We start from the raw sequence: 17,791 nt of genomic DNA, 5'->3' as shown, positions 1-17,791 counted from the left end.
TGTTCTCCTTCACATGAACCACATCGCTGCCATCGAACTTATGGTCGACTCACAATGGACCTACGCGACGACTCTTCCGGATTTGCTTAGGCTCAACCTGGAAAAAGGCTGATTCGGGCCTGGCAGCATTCGTACGTCACCTAGCAACACGAACCACCTCTCTTGCCATCACCCGGAGGGCCGCTACTTGCCAAATGCAGAGCACCTCGCTTCTTTTCATCCAAAGTCCTGATACGTCTTATCTGTGCTATACATACAATGCCTCACGCAGCAATTAATACGCTTCAAAGGGATAAGCTGGACATATGGACAATGAGAAGTTAAGAGGAATAGAAAACAAAAATCCACATATTGGGCAAGTATCTGTATGCCTTGTGGCCCAAGCCCCAGACCCTGTTCTACTCCCGCTCGGCAATGTTCGCTATGCCCCCAATTCAATGGAAAAGCAGGAATCAAAGAACAAGAAAACGTAAACCAAGCAGCAACCGGATCGCCAATAATTAACTACTACCCGGCAACCTGTGTTCGTGAATTCGTGAGAGAAGAAGAAATTTATATCGCCAAATCGTTAAAAAGAAGATGGTTGGATAGCCTCGGAAGCAGTGGGCGGCGCGAACACCCACGCTTCTCCTTCCACCAGCGGAACACAACAAATGGCATTACTTGGAAAAGCATAGGGGTACGATGCTGTACCGCAATCTGTCATCGTCGTCAATCGTCGTCAGAGGATCATTTCAGCGCCGGACGTTCGTACGCATCATGGTATGGGCAATTCATCGGCTGGCCCATTTCACAAGAAACTGAACCACAGCATCGAGGTTAGTTTCTTCTTTGGCACTGATACCATAGCAACAGACTTCTCTTCCTTGAATCAGCTTCAGATCCAATTCGTCAATCAGTTCATCGACGGAAAGTTTCTGAGGCAAATCAGACTTGTTGCCAAGCACCAGAAGGGGAATTCCAGCTAATGTTGGATAGCTCATGAGGGAATGCAGCTCATCCTTAGCCTGCGGAATGAGATCTACGTCTGCGATGTCTACGATAAAGACGATAGCATTGACGCCGCGACAATATCTCTCCCACATAGTTCGAAACCTTGGCTGACCGCCAATATCCCAACATTTCAGAGTCACATGGCCCTGTTGTACGCGTTTCATATTAAAGCCGACGGTCGGTATCGAACTGAGTAAGATTATGCGGTCAGTCATGTTTCGTCTCGTCGAATTCCCGAGATGGAAATTTTGATGTTCGATTTAACGAAAATTTCGGACTTCGAGAGACCATGGGCAAGGAAAAGGCTTGCTTACTCGAGAGTAAATTCACCACCCTGCCACGCATTCTGTCAGCTACTGCTCCAGGGAATTGCCGGCCCGTCAACTTACGGCGAGAACTCTCAACAACGACGTTTTGCCGGCATTCTGCAAACCAACGAGCGTAACCTCCATCTCCATCGCCCTAGAACAGCCTTATCAGCACCTGTATCGAACAGTTTCTGGCATGGTCTCGCAAGTTGCAAGTGGGTCAAGATGGCCGAATCCGCCTTACGTCGTGGGAGACTGCGTGAGATTTCTGGGTAGCCTTGACTTACCAAAATGTGCGCAGAAGCCAGTCGTAAACCTTTTTAAATATTCCGGCCATTTTCACCCAGGGTTTTCTTCTTGGCCGGTGTGAATATGGTGGACGGATGTTCGCAGAGGGGCGGAATGTGAGAGCTCATGCGTGCCCCGCTCAGCTTGCTAGTGGCGACGACTTCTATTAAAAGCAAGGGGAAGCGCTTCGTTTGGAGAGGGCAAAGGTATATCTCGTCGTGGGTGACAAGCCGTGAGCAAACGACGCAGATACAAGCAGCCGATGCAGGAAGCAAAATGAGGTCGGTCGGTGGTGGGAAGGTGGGGCTATGAACCAGTGCTCAGTGCAGTGTGATGTCTCTGAGCATTCTACGGAGTGCGACTGAGGTTGACGACAGTTCGGCCTAGAGGCAAGGCGGCAACCGGTTCAGCAGCGCGTGCGCTTCAGACAACAGGCGGAAAACACAACAAGAAAGAAAAGAGAGGAAAGAGCAAAGGAGATCAGACTCGTGAATTCACAGCCAGCGGGGCCACGGCAAACAAAGAATTGTGCGGGACAGGACATTCAAAGCAGTACGGAGTAGGTCTCGACGAGCAAGATGCCTTGCGCAGAACACAGGACAAGACAACTAGAGACCCCACCCAAGGCGGGATGGCAGGCTCAGAGAAGCCAGGCCGCCAGGGTAGCGAAGTAACAAGTTGACAAGGTAGCAAGCAAGCAGAGCGCAAGCCCGTTCATTGTATGTACACCGTAGAGCCTGAATTGTGGACATCTGGACTTGGGACTGGAGCGGGGACGACCCGTGCCTTGATGGTGTAGTGTCGGCGGCTCCAGTGTTGGATGGCGGTTGGGAGGCTGTGGGGGAGAAAAGGTCTCGGTCGGGTCAAGGTACGGAGTAAGATTACAAGACAATACGGGAAGCACAGCGAGTACTACAACCAACAGCACGTATGGCAGAAGTGCGACGGGGTACTCTGTGCTCGACTTGGCGAGCAGATGATGTTGTGTGGTAGCGGATATTGCTGCCCTGCCGCCGGTACAGCTACACTACCACTGCGACGGTGCTGGCTGCTGGCTGTGTTTGTTCACGACGGGGGGGAGACGACGACGACGACGACGACGATGTGAACAACGACAATGAGGGCGGTGGCCATGGCGGCGGCCCAGACTCCAAGCTTGGGCAAATGCGGCGTATGTGCCATGTATTCCGTCTTCTGTATACCTGCTTGGAGTACAGCCGAGGGTGTGGGTGTGTGCGTGGTGTGTCCATCGACAAGGAGTCACCAGACGTCCAGCCAATGAGGATTACTTGGTTCCTCTGCGGCCATTAGTTATTAGCGTTTCATCAGTCTGCCGAGCCAGGGTGGCAACTATCAAAAGCCCAGCAAGGGTTGCCTCGACTTCAACTAAGACGACGTGCTGCGCTTCGGCATGCAAGCCATGTCCAGCGCCATGTTGTTAGAGCACGCCAAGTGAAGTGCGTTTTCGCACGCCTTGCAGGGCTCCCGCTTTAGTTCAAGGAAGACTAGGCAACCTCGACGGCTACAACTACTACATTGGAAAGATCATGGATCACAATACTAGTACTTGCGATCAAGTGCGGACAGGGGCCGGCTGTAGATGCGGCAGATGATGATGTTGTAACCGGACAGACCGACATGGGTGGTGACAGGTATTGTTCCTGAACGAGGTCAATGAGGCCAAGGGGGCGCATATTGTGCTCTCGAGCCCGGAAGGCCTTCTCCAGCGGCTCGTTGGATCACCTAGTTGGACACTTTTTCTGCCTCGATACAATTCTTTGCGGCGCCGCGACGCTGGATCAGCATCGTGTCACTGCCACCACCCCTGGCTTGGCTTACCAAATCTGCTCAACCTCATCTAAGCACTTGCGAAGTGCACTTCTGAGTACGTGGAGGAACGTCATGTTTGCAGCAGCAAGTGCCAGAGGCATCAAATCTAGACGTCGTCTGTAGTCAGTGGCGCAACGTTGAATGACCTCTAGCCTCGGCGGCAAGCAAGGCGCCTCAGTCGCAGCAAGGTGTCTATACATATCAGCTAATACCTACCCTGGGTACCATGCAGCCAGGTCAACGGCTGCTCAAACATGGGCAATTGCAGCAATCATTCAAGTTGCAAAGCATTGAAAATAATGGCGCGCGGGAATAGGCGGGAGCTAATTGGCGGCCCGCAGCGCCAATCCCCAGCCTGACATCTCGGTACTGGTTGTGGCTACAGACAGACTTGGTCCAGGCGACATCAACAAGATCTGGTATTGCACCGAGCACAGCGACATCAATACCAGACCAAGACATTTATTTTTTACCGCCCCAAAGTATCTACGCCAAAAATTACATACTAGAAAATTCACACCCCTCGCTATGAATCGCTTCGAATCAAATCGCCATGAAATGAATACATATCCAGACATACCCCTTATTATACAAGATGATGGACCAGAATGAACAACATTAAAAGCTAAACAGGCCGCTTCGTCTCTTTCCCAACGGATAGATAACGACTGCGCTCATGAACAATCCCACCGCAATGCCAATCGCAATCTGAATCATCGAGGCAGCAACATTAAACACGACGGTGTTCATTGACTCGCCTTGGATGAATCTTACCGTGCTCGTACCATTGATCACAGTTGATGAGTTGGTGAGCTGATTGGCTGTACTCAAACCACTCAGCAAACCTCCAGTTGATGCCAGACCCCCTGGTACTTGCACGAAGATTGCGGGAATGAGAGTGGCAGCGGCTACGCCGTGGCGCAAGCGAGAGTATAGATTGGCAAGAATGCCCACAGACAAGGCACCCAATGTGTTGGCTATTTGAGGACTGGCCACGAACTTGATGCTGCTGAAGAAGTTGACAATGTAACCCGTAAACGCAATCAAGACCATGACTGGCATTTGCCGCCATTTAGCTTGATAAAGAATACTGATACACAGTATAAAAAACGGTACGAAAATAAAGGTGTAGACCGACGGCATGGGACTTTGACACGTGGTTGCCGATGTCGCATTGTTATCAAAGAGGCCATACAGAGCAGCACCAACCGTTATGCCAAAGCCAAGGAGGAGGGAGTAAATGATGGCATACACTATGCGAATCGATCCGGGGACAATAGCGCGGGACTGAAGCTCCAGAGCAGAACACACTGCAAGAAAGATTAGCATGAGCTCAATATCGAAGAAAGAAAATTACTCATTCTAAATGGACGACCACATCCACCATCCTTGGGAGATGGATCGATGCGAGGTAGTAGGGAGGTGAGGGTCAACTTTGGGCCAACTTACAGACCGAGTATCCGGGGAGAAGCATAACAATTCCGCTCTGAGCCAAGGCCGAGAAGCAGAACAAATTTCCCTCATTGATACTTCCAAATGCTCGAGCCAGAAAACTAACCACAATGGTGGCCGTCACCTCAAACACATTATTGTACATGTTTGATTTCGGTGTCACAATCAACTGCAACAACCCAACCAGACAGCCAAAGCAAAAGGCCAATGGCAAGTCAATAAGTCGAGCGGAAAATGAAAACGGGGCACACGTTGCACTCGTCAATCCAAACACGAGGACTCGGATCCATGCTCGAAACTTGTCCTTGGCTTTCAAGAGCTCATCCAGTCGACGGGTACCCTCTTCCACACCGATGACATCGTGCATGACCTCCTTGTAGATGTGATGTACGTCTTTTAATTTTCCCAAGTCAATACCTTGGGTGATACGGACGATGCGGACTTCAGTTGTGTGGGTTGATCTATCGTCAAATGAGATAAGCATACAGCCGGGCAGATATAGGAACTGGCCGTCGATTTCGAGTACGCGTGCCGTCATGGTGAGATATTCTTCCAGACGGTGAGTGGGTGCACCAAAAAGCATGAGTGCTCGACACAATTTGATGATATATCCTTGGCGGGACAGCGTTTCAGCAATATGTACAGTAATCCGGGCCTCTTCCTTCTGCCAGAAGCCGCTTAGTCGATTGCTGCTGGTTCTTCGTTTGGCGCCAGGACGCTTCTTCCCCGGACTTTTCGGCTCCGGGGCTTGTTTGTTTGGATTGGCGAGGCGTGTGGAAGCTTCCACAAGGTTTGCCAACGTGTCCTGCGACCGATTCACCTCGTACCATTTCTTGCGGGAGCTGGTGGGTGTAGCTGTGCCAGATTCCAGACTCGGGGGCGTAACGGCACCTGGGGAGGAGGAGCTCCAATTTCGGGAATGCGCTCCGTGCAAGCTGGGCTCGGTTGGCTTGTACAGCTTCAAGAGCTGTGAGAGCACGCTTCCTCGATATCGCTTTGGTGGAGGAACGTTGTACACGCCATCATACAGTCCACCGTTCACGTGGCTAGGCTGGACGTTTGCTGAGCTGACAATGACCTCTTCATCTGCGGGGAGAGTGTTTGCTGTAGCCGAGGCAAAACGGCGAGTGTGGGTTCTGACAAGGTCGTATGCCTCTTCCTTCAACGCAGCCTCGTCAGTTTCGTTTTCGGGAGTTTGTGGCTGACTGTCTACAGCTGTGCCATCAGCCGCCAAGTTACGTAGAGGAATGTGAGAATCACTGGGAAGAAGACCGCCATCGCTGGCAGCTGTCGTAGCTAGAGAGTCCATGGAAGCTCTGGATCCAGGCGGAGAGTCGCGCAAAACCTTGGCGGCAACTTGCTGAGCTCGTGCTTGAGCAACGGCGGCCGAAATAGCCTTTTCCGAAGTAGCGTCCAAATTGATCCCCAGATCCTCAGCTGTTGCTACGGATCCTGACGAATTTGCTCGCAGAATTGATGGCCTTAGCTTAGGAGAAGGCGTAGCCGAGCGCTCGGGTACTCGTGGAGGAGGTTCGAAGTTGATGACGGGCGGTTTTGAGGCCGTTGCATTACTGTTGAATCTGACACGACCCTTCTCTCGCCTTGCCGCGGCAACAGCAGCAGCCTCGGCCGTATCAGCAGAGGCTGAAGGAGGATAAGGAGGTGACGTGGTTACTTGGGCAGCAGGCGGATGACTGGGAGAGGTGGCAATTGGGTTTTGGACAACATTGTGACTGTTGTCAGCATCATCGGCTGGAACGTGATGATAGGTGTGGTGGTGTATAGCCGGGTCTGGTCCGCACCCAGCATCAGACCCAGGAACGTCCTGAGCAGACTCCGACGGCGAGGCCATTGGCCCTCAAAAACCAAGTCGGTCCTCTCAAAAATGACAAACGGGTAGGAGACGAGAACAAAGTGTGGAGGCCGAGACAAATGCCTTGGTGGAAGGACGAAAAGATGGCGGAAGGGCAGAATAATAAGAGGATTTGTCTCGCGGCAGTCGTGGTGATCAAGCGAACGTGGCCCAAGACTAATACCCCATGCGGCAAAGCTTCGCCCAGACTTTGCGCAAGTGACTACACAGCAGGCTTTACAGGAAGGGTAGAAGCTGTGGGAAATCTGAGGATTGGATGGTCAAAGGCATGTGGAAACAGACAGTTTTGTCTCTGGAACGACACGGATGAGAGCCGAATGTGATGCGTCCCCATGCCCATCATGTCTTGCCCAAGCCCCTCTTGCCGTTTTTTACACTCCTGCTCTTGCTTGCTTCCCTCCATCCTTCGCTTCCTTGCGTCTCCTCTTTCTCCTCCTTGACCGGACCTCACGATACCCAACACGTAACACGTTGGCTAGAGCGTGGCCATGGCAAAGCCAGAGCAGGGCCAAAGCATGGCTCCCTTGGTGTAAAGTTTGAACTGGCATAGTAGATCCGCACATATATGCACCGTATACTCGGGAGTGCCGTTGGAGGCATGGGCGGCGGCTCAAGATGGCCACGCCGCCACCATGTCGTCAATGTTCTAATATTAACGGCAGCCAGCGCGCACCGAGCCGCCGAGAAGGAGGCGAGTCATTGGTCCACAGCGCCCAATCCATCCTGGTTCTTCTAGTTTGATGGCTCATGCAACTCCCATGTCGGAGCTTGGCACGAGATCTGGCTACCTAAGATCGAGCATCTGCTCCTTCCTTAGCTGGTGATCAAGGTAGCAAAAGACAGCAAAAGGTAGCCCGAAGGGAGGGAGACGAGACGAGACGAGAGGATTCGAAATTGCATGTACTATAATGTCGGCGTCCACGTGCCCCGATCAAATACTAGGCCCGTACGGTGAATAGGCCAAACTGTGCGGAGGTCAGGCCAAGCGGCTTCGTTCCAGACCGCACGGGACCAAAAGGATGGCAAGATTTGCTGACCCCTTTTGCTTTCTCCTCGGGGAATAAAAGACGGCGTGTGTGGTTTGTTCCCGAGCGGGAGAAGGCGAGGGCTTGTGTTGAAGGTTTAGCCACGGTTTCGCAAAATTCCCCACGTCTGGTTGGGCTCGTTGGCCATGTCGACTTTGGTCAACTTTGGTCGAGTCATCCTGTCTCCGGCCCCGCTTTTATGTTCTAGTTTTTTCTTCAACCTCTTTTTTTGCATGCGTCTGCAGCCATCACGAGCCCGTGAACATTTGGGCGCGCTCCCGGCAAGGGTCCCCGCCGTCCTTTGCTTGGGTTCGTCGGGCTTCCATGCTTCTCTGGCCCCTGGCTATATTATTCTGCGATATCTATTTGCTGTACTCCGTAGTAATGTGCCTGCTTGGGACGTCCCCGGCCGTCGACTGGGACTGGGGCTTGATTGAGGCTTGCTTGAGGCGTCTGCAGGTCCTGGTCTGGGGATCTGGGATCAATGATGCATCACCTTGATGTGTTTCTGATAGAGCATTGTCCGGTGCTTCTGCTTCTCGTCAACATGGCCTTGGAATGCCAAAAAGAGGCCGGTGCCGCTACCCAAGCTGTGTTCCTCACCTGGTGCCTTTCTCCTCCCTTGGGGACCGTCATGCGTTCTTCGGTCACGCAAACGAAGAAATCCATCTACTCCGTACTCCGTACTAGTACTACTAGTTCACTGGCCAGCCACTTCTTTCTTTTCTCGGCAGCAACCGCATTGTGCCTTATTGCCTCTGTGCTCTGCCAGAACGCATTGATCTTCCTTTCGCTTCGCCTGGCACGTCGGGTGGTTCCCCAGGGTTTCAAGTTTGTGTATGCCGCAGGTCCATGTTTTTAATATTGCCAATCCAATGTTGGGCTCTCATCACGACATGAAGGCCACTTGGTACACGGCGCGAGCCACAAAAACCGGCACTGTGTATTGCTAGTTCCTGGCAAAGCCCCCGCTTGAATCCCAGAGGGGAAATCATCATGCAAACATTACATCCGACAACCGGGGCGTGGTCCAGTACGCCCAGCGCTGTCCAGCTTGCCTAGCTTGCCTAGCTCAGAGGCAGAGATGGAAGGCCGCGGCTCGATCGTGATGGTTGAATGTGGCACCAAGGGGTCAAACAGGGACAAGGGCGCACTGCCAGTCCAAGTTTGCTCGTGTCCGGGACGAACGGGAAAAGGGAGACGGCGACTCAGCCACCTGTTGACGAGTTGCTTGAATCTGTGCTGGTGACCCAGGTTGCCTGCCAAGCCTGCCAGCCCGTCAAGGAAAGTGAAGATGGAGATGGAAGTGAAAGTGACATCCGGACGTCCTCTGGCGAGAAACCAAGTTGAGCTTCTCCATGGTGAACTAGTCGCGCGCCTAATGTATTGGCTACCTCATCCATCATAAGCTTGCAGCCATGGTTGATAGAAGATTGCGACACTTTGAGATTGGCCACATGAAACAAGAAAGTTTATCCATGACGTGACGCTAACTTGCCCAACATGGTAATCCATACCTGACATCTATGGCCATTGTCTCACTCACGATGACTCGGCGACAAGTACGGCCTTTTGCCAGTACTAGTAGTAGTACTACCACCTGGACACACTGAGACAAAACCGTCTTGCAGCAGATTACTTGACTGTATTACACAGCGCCGGCAATGGCATGGGGCACCGTCCAACACGTCGCCATTGGATGTTCACGTCACAGGATCCAGGGGCCAGCATAGCACAGAGAAGCTCAGCATAGCATGGCAATGCCCAGAAAGGAAGAAACAACATGAACGATGCAAACATAGCTAGTTCCACGTCAGCCGTCCAGAGCGGTTCCTGTTATATCAAAGAGGCGATGCATGGCGCACCTCATCTTTTTGTGGCTTTCTGCAAGGCATGGGGCTGCATGTCTCCCGCCATCGTCCCCTTTCGTCCAGACGACCTCTGGCCGCCAGATTTCCCCAGAGCCCCCCGAGTCCCTGATGTCCCGAGACTGCTCAGACCAATCTAAATTCTGCAAATCTCCAAACTCGGCCATGGTCACAGGGGGTTGCTGCGGGTCGCTTCTCATCAACTGGGAGAAACTTGAAACCCCAAGGTTTCTGTGCTCCACTGCTTCTGCATCTCTGTACGTCCCACGAAGCGAGAATTTCTCCACAAATCTGTGCTCTATCGATACACCCACGTGACCGTTTCTTATCGCGCAGCTTTTTTTTTTCTGCCTTGCGATAAGCTCGACGTCTGTAGCGGGCTGGAGTGGAAATTTTGTATGGCTTCAACTTTTTCCCGGAGCTTGCCTGCCATACAAAACCGCTCATTTCCAGCGTGTATGGTGTCGGAAAACTGCCGGTGGCCATCAGTCACAGCTTTTTGGGTCTCTTCTAACAGAGACCTCTCCACCAAAGCTCCAATTATACCACGAACAATTCTGAAATTGTGAACCTGGTGCAGTCCCGTTGCTGCGCACATTTAACAGGTCGCCGCAATGGCTCCATCGGCAACGAGTACAAAATGGGATCACCAATATGACACCCTGCGGCGTCAAGACCTCTTCCAGAACCCGCCAAAAGACCACTCTGCATATCCCGCCCTTCAATTGGCCGTGAACCCACACATCGAGTCCTTCAATCGCATTTTCGGAAATGATGGCAAGAAAGGGCTTCTTGACTATGGATTGACGGATATTGGTACCAAGACATTTCTCGATGGTGATGAAAGATCTGGCCCCGAGGGAAAGAATCGTCTTCGTATCCGAATCAAGGGTGTGAGCCTGCAAAAGCCCCAAGTTCCCCCGACGAACAAGATGGCACGAAACCGAGAAATCCTGCCCGCCGAGTGCAGAGAACGTCATGTCTCGTACAGAGGAAGACTTTCGGCCACATTCGAATACTCCATTAATGGTGGAGAACCTATTGAATTTGTACGAGAACTAGGACAGGTCCCCATCATGATCAAGGTATGGTAATTCAATGTCACGGCGCAAAGCCTTACTTATCTAACGTTATTACTTCGCAGTCCAATCGATGCCATCTCGAAAATAACTCTCCTGCTCAACTTGTTCAGCGAAAGGAGGAATCTGAGGAACTCGGAGGTTATTTCATTGTCAATGGCATTGAGAAAATTATTAGATTATTGCAAGTAAACAAGCGAAACTTTCCAATGGCCATCAATCGACCTAGTTTTCAAAGCCGAGGCGCGGGTTATACCTCGTACGGTGTTATTGTTCGATCCGTTCGACCCGACGAGACTTCTCAGACCAATGTTCTTCATTACCTCAATGACGGTAACATCACGTTTCGAATCTCATGGCGTAAGAACGAATACTTGATTCCTGTCATCATGATCCTTAAAGCATTGGTAGAGACAAATGACCGAGAAATTTTCGAGGGATTGATTGGCCCGATGGGATCAAAAGTAACCGAGAATACTTTCTTAACGGATCGAGTCGAATTGCTACTACGAACATACAAGAGTTATGGACTCTACAGCAAGTCGCAGACCAGAGCGTATCTAGGAGAAAAGTTTCGGGTTGTGCTTGGCGTTCCAGAAACAATGTCCGACTATGAAGTTGGTACAGAGTTTTTGAGAAGGATCGTTCTGGTTCACCTGGGCAATGTGAACGTGACTGAGGAACAGGATCTTGACAAGTTCCGGATGCTGCTGTTCATGGTCCGCAAGCTGTATGCCCTGGCGGCTGGCGAGTGTGCCGTTGACAACCCCGATGCTCTTCAAAACCAGGAAATCCTGCTGGGTGGATTCTTGTATGGCCAGATTCTCAAGGAACGACTCGACGAATTCCTGAGCGTTGGCGTTCGCTCGTCTCTGCGTGATTTCCTCCGACGACACCCCGAAGTTCCTTTCACGTCCGAGGATTTCAGAAAGGAGTTCCCGGGCGCGATTTTCAAAAAGGCAAATGAAAACTTGGGCAATGCCCTTGAATACTTCTTGTCCACCGGAAACTTGCAGAGCCCATCAGGATTGGACCTGCAGCAAACAGCTGGTTTTACTGTTGTGGCTGAAAAACTCAACTTCCTCCGATTCATTAGCCATTTCCGCATGGTCCATCGTGGCGCCTTCTTTGCTCAGCTGAGGACCACTGCTGTGCGAAAGCTGCTCCCCGAGTCGTGGGGTTTCATGTGTCCTGTCCACACGCCTGATGGTTCACCATGTGGTTTGCTGAACCATTTGGCCCACAAGTGCAAGATCGTGACGGACCACGTTGACGCATCCAAACTTCCTGCGCTTGTCAAAGAACTAGGTGTTGTCGACACATCATCCGCCCTCACAAGCGACAATGTCGTCGTCATGATGGATGGCAAGATCCTCGGCTGGTGCACACCAAAGGAGTCTCTTAGGATAGCCGACTGTCTGCGATACTGGAAAGTCGAGGGTACGCACGGCGTGCCACTACAATTGGAGATTGGATATGTCCCTGTGTCCAACGGGGGTTCATATCCCGGTGTCTACATTACGTCGACCCCGGCACGGATGGTACGACCCGTGAAATATCTCCCTCTTCAAAAGGAAGATTTTGTCGGACCCTATGAGCAGCCGTACATGTCCATCGCCGTGTTGCCACAAGAAATTGAATCCGGCGTATCTACTCATGTCGAGTTCGACCCCACAAATATGCTGTCCATCTTGGCCAACATGACGCCCTTTTCCGATTTCAACCAGTCCCCCCGAAACATGTACCAGTGTCAGATGGGTAAGCAGACGATGGGTACCCCCGGCGCCGCCATCAGATACCGAACAGACAACAAGTCGTACAGAATTCAGACTGGACAGACGCCCATTGTCCGCGCGCCCTTGCACAACGATTATGGTTTTGACAACTTTCCCAACGGTATGAATGCCGTTGTTGCAGTCATCTCCTACACTGGCTACGACATGGACGACGCTATGATACTGAACAAGTCGGCGCACGAGAGGGGATTTGGACACGGAACCATTTACAAGACCAAGAAGATTACCCTCAAGGATGATTCAAGAACTCGGGCGGCAAAGAGTGTCACAAAGGCTTTCGGATTCGCGCCTCACAGCTACGTCAGCGCCTCGTACCAAGGCATGCTGGACGACGACGGCCTCCCTCACGTGGGACGTCTCGTCCAGGAAGGCGACGTCATTTGTGCATGGCACACTGTGACCCCCGACTACAACGGCAACCTCGTCAACCTGGACGGCATCACCCACTACGAAAAGTACAAGGACGGCGAAACCGGCTTCGTCGAGGAGGTCCGTCTCATTGGCGCAGACACAGGCGGCGAAACCCTACAAACTGTCTCCATCAAGTTCCGCATCCCGCGATCCCCCATCATCGGAGACAAGTTCTCCTCTCGCCACGGTCAAAAGGGCGTCGCTTCTCAAAAATGGCCCGCCATCGACATGCCCTTCTCCGAGTCCGGCATCCAGCCCGATGTCATCATCAACCCGCACGCGTTCCCGTCGCGAATGACGATTGGCATGTTTGTCGAGTCTCTGGCCGGCAAAGCGGGTGCGCTCCACGGCCTAGCCCAGGACTCGACGCCGTTCAAGTTTGACGAAGAAAACACGGCAGTCGACTACTTTGGCCACCAGCTCATGAAAGCCGGGTACAGCTACCACGGCAACGAACCCATGTACTCGGGCATCACGGGCGAAGAGCTCGGCGCCGACATCTACATCGGCGTCGTCTACTACCAGCGTCTGCGTCACATGGTCAACGACAAGTTCCAGGTGCGAACCACGGGCCCCGTCGTGCCCACGACCGGGCAGCCCATCAAGGGCAGAAAACGCGGCGGTGGCATCCGCGTCGGCGAAATGGAGCGCGACGCCCTGCTCGCGCACGGCACGGCCTTTTTGCTCCAGGACAGGCTGCTCAACTGCTCCGACTACACCAAGTCGTGGATCTGTCGCCGCTGCGGCTCGTTCCTGTCCGTGCAGCCGACAGTCTCGCAGTTTGCCCCGGGCAAGAAGAGGGCCCCGACCACGGTGCGCTGCCGCAACTGCGCCACCAGGCTCGACGAGACGGACGGCGTCGACCTGACCGAGGTTCAGGGCGAGATCTGGGAAGACGGCCAGGGCAACTGCTGGGTCGGCGGCGAGCACACGACGCAGGTGGTAGTCCCCGGCGCATTGAAGTACTTGGATGTCGAGCTGGCGGCCATGGGTGTCAAGTTGAAATACAGGGTCAGCAAGGGTGATGAGCCGAGAAAGGGGCCTCTGCGGCCGACGGGCATACCCAAGGCCATCAGGGCGTAGCGTAGGCAAGGCAGGGTCAAGACGTGATGAGGAATTAAAAGGGGAATAAATACATGGTGGGTTGTTGAACACATCTTTGGCATAGTTGCACACCCGCTGGCTGTACTGTACATATATATATTTATTTTATATACTAGGATTCAATGGCGTCACAAAATTTTCTCGTCAGCGACACGATTTTCGTCTCGTCTCGGGGGATCCAACACCAGCGGTAGTGTCTTGTCACCAGCAAGAGCTGCCAAACGGGTGAGGGCTGGGGTTATATATACACTGTCGAACAAGGTCCAAAGACGACCGCCTCATTTCCTCCCAAACCTCTTGACCCTCCTGGCATCCCCGGCAGGCAGCTCAACCGCGCTCCTCGCCCTCTTCGCCTTGGCGCCGTCGTGCCTGGCGGCACTCAGGTCCCCGCACTCGGGCCTCTTGAGCTCGCCGCGGAAGACGTCGACGGCCCAGATGAGCACGCCGTTGGTCCAGCCGAACCCCTCGACGACCTCGTACTCGCCGCCGCCGCCGGCCACGTTGGTCGACTCGTCGCTGTACTTTTCAAACATGACGCCGTTGTCGTCGTCCCCAAGCCCGTCGAGCTTGGGCGTCTCCGAGGTGCTGCCCCCCGTGGCGTACCACGTGCAAAACGTCGAGTCGAGGTATCTCTGGGCCAGGGAGACGGCCAGGCCGTGGACTTCCTTGTAGGCCGGGTCCTCGGCGCCAAAGGTGGCGGGCGTGTTGGTCAGGCCCTTCATGAGGATGTGCATCAGGGGCGGCCACACGTTGGGCTGGTCCCATTGCTGCCCGCCCTTGAGGTTGGTCGCGGGGATGCCGCCCTTGCGGCGGGCAAGGTACGCGGCGACGCGCGAGAAGACGGTCTTGACGGCAAAGGGGTTGCTCCGGAGGTGCGCCGGCGCGGAGCCCTGCCAGAAGGGGTAGAACTGGCCGACGTGGAAGAGGACCTGTTGGCCGGGGGGCGCGCCGCGCGTGTCGGCGTCGACCGAGGCGGCGTCGTCGTCGGCAAAGACGTAGATGTTCTGGCTGGACGAGGTGAGGTTGAAGTCGAAGTAGCTGAAGAGGGTGTCGTTCCACATGACGGCGTGCATGGCGGCGCTGCGGTCGGCGGCGCGCTGCTCCCAGGCGGCGGCGGCCGAGGCGTTGCCGCTGCGGTTGAAGAAGCCCGCGATGGCGAGCTCGTTGCCGTACAGGATGGAGTTGAGGCACACGGGCACCACGTTCCTCGCGTTCATGGTCCGCAGCGGAAAGTACACCTGGCGCGCCGAGTCCTGCGGGTTCGCGATCCAGCGCGAGCTAAAGTCCCAGCCGTTCTCGGCGCCCGTCGCCAGGTTGGCGTACAGGTCCTCGTACTCGGAGGCGTTGAGCTTGCGCGTCTCCGGGTAGATGATGCCCGACTCGGCGTAGTAGGACGAGTTGCGCGCCGTCTCGTAGTCCTCGCGGTACGACTCTGGCCGCGGCTCCGTGTTGTCCACGGCGTACCGGTTCAGCGTGTACGTCTGCCCACCCGACGCGACCTCGACGGTGCGGTTGGCCATCCAGAAGTCGTACTCCTTGACGAGCAGGGGCAGCGCGCGCTTCAGGATGCTGGTGTCGTTGGTGTGGTCCATGTAGAGCTTCACCATCTGCGACAGCATGGGCGGCTGCGAGCGGTTCAGGTAGTAGACGCGCGCGCCGTTGGGCACGATGCCGTACTGCTCGACAAAGTCGAGGAAGTTCTCGATGGTGTTCTTGGCAATCTCGGTAAAGGAGCCGCGCGTGCGCAGGAGGCCCTCCAGAATCCAGTACGAGTCCCAGTAGTACGGCTCGCGGAAACGGCCGCCGGCCACGACAAAGGGCCGCTTGATGGGGATGAAGCTGTTGGGGCAGTCGGCGCAGGTGCTGGCCGCCGAGGCGTTGTAGGAGCGCGTCAGGCTGGGCCAGATGTCGATGACCTTTTGGGTGAACTCCTTGATGACGGTGTCGTTGATGGAGGCGAGGAACTGGGCGTCGGTCTTGAGCTGAGACGTGGGCACCTCCTGTAGCTCGTGGCCCGCGTCGGCGAAGTAGGTTGTGAGGAAGTCATGTAGCTCCGAGTTGTTGGTGATGGGCCGTTGGAGCTTGGCGAAGGCGTTTTGGATTTCCTCCAGAGGTTTGAGAGCCGGCCTGTTGGGACGAGGGCTTGAGAACTGGTACGTGGCATCGGGGCATGGGGAGGTGGCTTACATGTCTACAAAGGTCTTGGAGTCGGCAAAGGGCCGCGCGAGCTCAATCTCCTTGAGGAGATCGCCATGGCAGTAGATGGGAGAGTCGCATGGAGCAGTGACGGATCCGTTGATGTAGATTGCCGTGACGGCCGGTGTTGCTGCCAGGACGGCGGCGAGACGCCTGAGGTTTGTCATGATGCTCCGAGATGTTTTCCAATGCCAAGGCCAAGAAGCAGAAAGCGACCTTTCAGGCGGGATTCAAGTCTTGGGCAATGATAGACCAGGTCCCAAAACACTGGTCCTCGCATCGAGGTCGGGATAGACCAGCACAGCATTTTATATCCGGCCCCCAGCTTGTCCCTCAACTCGGCTAGCCCATGCCAACATGGGAGCTATGAGAAGGGACGACAACATGAGACACGTCATTTCCTCTGCTCGCGAAACGAAACCCAGCGAGTTCTGTTTGTCTGGGGTGACGAAGGCCAAGAGACATGGGGGCAATCAAAGTGTGGAGATGGTCCCAATGGCCATGGATGATGGACATGCGGCTCATATGGACCTTCTCCGTATATAATGCTTGGCTCATGCTTGTAGGGGTCTGCTGGGCGGCGCTATTAGGAGGTTAATTGCGAGGTTAACTTGCCGACGAACGTCAATGTTGGCCCAGAGATGTGGGTATCTCGGAGCCCGCCCGCCGTCTGGTCCTTTATGTTTGCTCACATGGGCAGCGAATGACTCGTCCATGTTGTTTGTCGCGTGAGAGCTGCCTGGTTCGGCTGAAGGTTGATGGATGATGGATCAAGGGGGCAAGCATCTGTCGAGCGAGCCATGGACTCGTTCCTTGCTGCCACCACAGGTGACAGAGGCATTGATGACACGGAACGCACCATAAATGGCCTTGGAAGAAGTTAATCTCGCTGTCAATCTAAGCCATGGCGATGTGGCTGCGATATTAAACTCCGGCTCCCACCCCTTGGTACTCGGCTACGTGGCTACCGACTCCAGCCCATCCCTGTCAGAAGGGCCCAGGTCATGATTAGTTTTAGATGTGTTCCTAGGCGCCGCGGTAGAGCCGTTGACCTGTCCAGCTCAGAAGCCGTCCATGGGTTAGTTGCGTTGTATCATCGACCGTTGCGCAAAAGCCATGAAACAGAGCCATATCTCCTCATGAAGCATTGGTTGTCGACACAGAGATGGCGTCCCTTTCCCCCCCAAGCCAAGCCAGTCTATGCAACATTCCCCGCGCTCGTCTCTTCACCCCGTGTGTTCTTTTTTTTTCTGGAAACACACATGTTGGCGACTCGATGCCTCCTCCGCGCCCCGGCAACCAGACTCCTACCGCCATATCCAAACCCCAACTGTCAACAAGACACCAATAGTGCGGTAATAAAAGGGGGGAAATAATAATACACGCACCAAAAACAGCCCTGGCCGCATACATCCACAAAAGACGCCAAACCCACAGTTTGGCCGTGAGCCAAGAGCCCGAGCGGCGCGGTTTGCCCAAGTCTGCTTAGTCCTGCAACCGCGGCCACGAGGCCATCGAAATCTTCAAGACAGATCCACCGGCTGCATGGAGCAGAGGCCCAGCAGAAA

At 54.1% G+C, this 17,791-nt stretch overlaps 4 protein-coding genes across 4 annotated transcripts; 1 reads left to right on the top strand and 3 right to left on the bottom strand.

Moving 5' to 3' along the window:
• Nucleotides 1-773: 773 nt before the first annotated feature.
• Nucleotides 774-1,638, bottom strand: MAA_03356 (Small GTPase superfamily, ARF type; the record flags this gene model as incomplete). Its single annotated transcript, XM_007821354.1, has 3 exons — nt 774-1,139; nt 1,383-1,455; nt 1,589-1,638. 3 exons carry the CDS (start codon nt 1,636-1,638, stop codon nt 774-776), a joined length of 489 nt encoding a protein of 162 aa, XP_007819545.1.
• Nucleotides 1,639-4,037: 2,399 nt separating this feature from the next.
• Nucleotides 4,038-6,723, bottom strand: MAA_03357 (DUF1212 domain membrane protein Prm10; the record flags this gene model as incomplete). The annotated part of the gene is made up of 2 exons (XM_007821355.1): nt 4,038-4,729; nt 4,869-6,723. The coding sequence occupies 2 exons, from the start codon at nt 6,721-6,723 to the stop codon at nt 4,038-4,040; spliced, it is 2,547 nt and encodes an 848-aa protein (XP_007819546.1).
• A 3,528-nt stretch (nt 6,724-10,251) lies between these two features.
• Nucleotides 10,252-14,006, top strand: MAA_03358 (DNA-directed RNA polymerase I polypeptide; the record flags this gene model as incomplete). Its single annotated transcript, XM_007821356.1, has 2 exons — nt 10,252-10,722; nt 10,782-14,006. 2 exons carry the CDS (start codon nt 10,252-10,254, stop codon nt 14,004-14,006), a joined length of 3,696 nt encoding a protein of 1,231 aa, XP_007819547.1.
• Nucleotides 14,007-14,305: 299 nt separating this feature from the next.
• Nucleotides 14,306-16,390, bottom strand: MAA_03359 (glycoside hydrolase family 37 protein; the record flags this gene model as incomplete). The annotated part of the gene is made up of 2 exons (XM_007821357.1): nt 14,306-16,154; nt 16,215-16,390. The coding sequence occupies 2 exons, from the start codon at nt 16,388-16,390 to the stop codon at nt 14,306-14,308; spliced, it is 2,025 nt and encodes a 674-aa protein (XP_007819548.1).
• Nucleotides 16,391-17,791: the final 1,401 nt, after the last annotated feature.

This window comes from Metarhizium robertsii (genome assembly GCF_000187425.2).
Source record: "Metarhizium robertsii ARSEF 23 chromosome Unknown MAA_Scf_3, whole genome shotgun sequence".
Lineage (NCBI taxonomy): Eukaryota > Fungi > Ascomycota > Sordariomycetes > Hypocreales > Clavicipitaceae > Metarhizium > Metarhizium robertsii.
Note: the sequence above shows the minus strand (reverse complement) of the source record. Positions and strands in the feature narration are given on the sequence as shown.